The sequence below is a fragment of the Diplodia corticola genome (genome assembly GCF_001883845.1).
Source record: "Diplodia corticola strain CBS 112549 chromosome Unknown scaffold131, whole genome shotgun sequence".
Taxonomy (NCBI): domain Eukaryota; kingdom Fungi; phylum Ascomycota; class Dothideomycetes; order Botryosphaeriales; family Botryosphaeriaceae; genus Diplodia; species Diplodia corticola.
This window is the reverse complement of record NW_017971610.1, coordinates 8211-8763: the sequence shown is the minus strand read 5'-3', so window position 1 is coordinate 8763 and position 553 is coordinate 8211. Positions and strand designations below refer to the sequence as shown.

The 553-nt window shown below is 69.1% G+C and overlaps 1 protein-coding gene across 1 annotated transcript in view; it reads right to left on the bottom strand.

Annotated features, from left to right (window-relative positions):
• BKCO1_1310003 (kelch repeat protein) overlaps nucleotides 1–553 on the bottom strand; it is a gene marked incomplete at both ends in the record, with an annotated part of 2170 nt that overhangs the window by 126 nt on the left and 1491 nt on the right. Inside the window, one exon of the mRNA XM_020270989.1 lies at nucleotides 114–477. Coding sequence (XP_020124897.1) covers nucleotides 114–477 — 364 coding nt within the window. The remainder of the gene's footprint in view (nucleotides 1–113; nucleotides 478–553) is intronic.

The following is a 553-nucleotide window of genomic DNA, read 5'->3' as shown; positions in this document are numbered from 1 at the left end:
CCCTCCCCCTCCCCCTCCCCCTCCCCTCCACCTCCACCGGCCCCTCACCCCTCCCCTTCACCACCCCCCCAACACCAGCACCACTACCAAACTTCCCATCCCCACCCCCATACCCCTGATCCCCTTCCACCTCCTTGACCTCCTGCGCCGGCAACTCCTGCCTCTCCGACCCCGTCTCCAACTCTTGCGGTGGCGGTGGCGGTGGCGGTGGCGGTGGCGGTGGCGGCGGTTGGTGATGATGGTTCGCTGCCTCGGCGGCGAGGAGCTCCTTGTTGTTGCGGCTGCGGCGGCTGCGGCGGCGGCGGCGGCGGAGGAAGAGGAGGAAGGCGACGAGGGCGATGCCGCCGATGGTGCCGACGACGGCGCCGGCGATGGTGCCGGTGTGGGATTGGGATTTGGAGGTTGAGGTTGAGGTGGATGAGGATGAGGTGGATGTTGTCTGGGTGGAGGGGGTGGAGGAGGAGGTGGTGGAGGTGACTGCGGTGGTTGTGGTTAGCTGGGAGGGGAGGCCGGGGGGATGGGGGATGGGGGATGGGGGAGGGAGGGGGAGAAA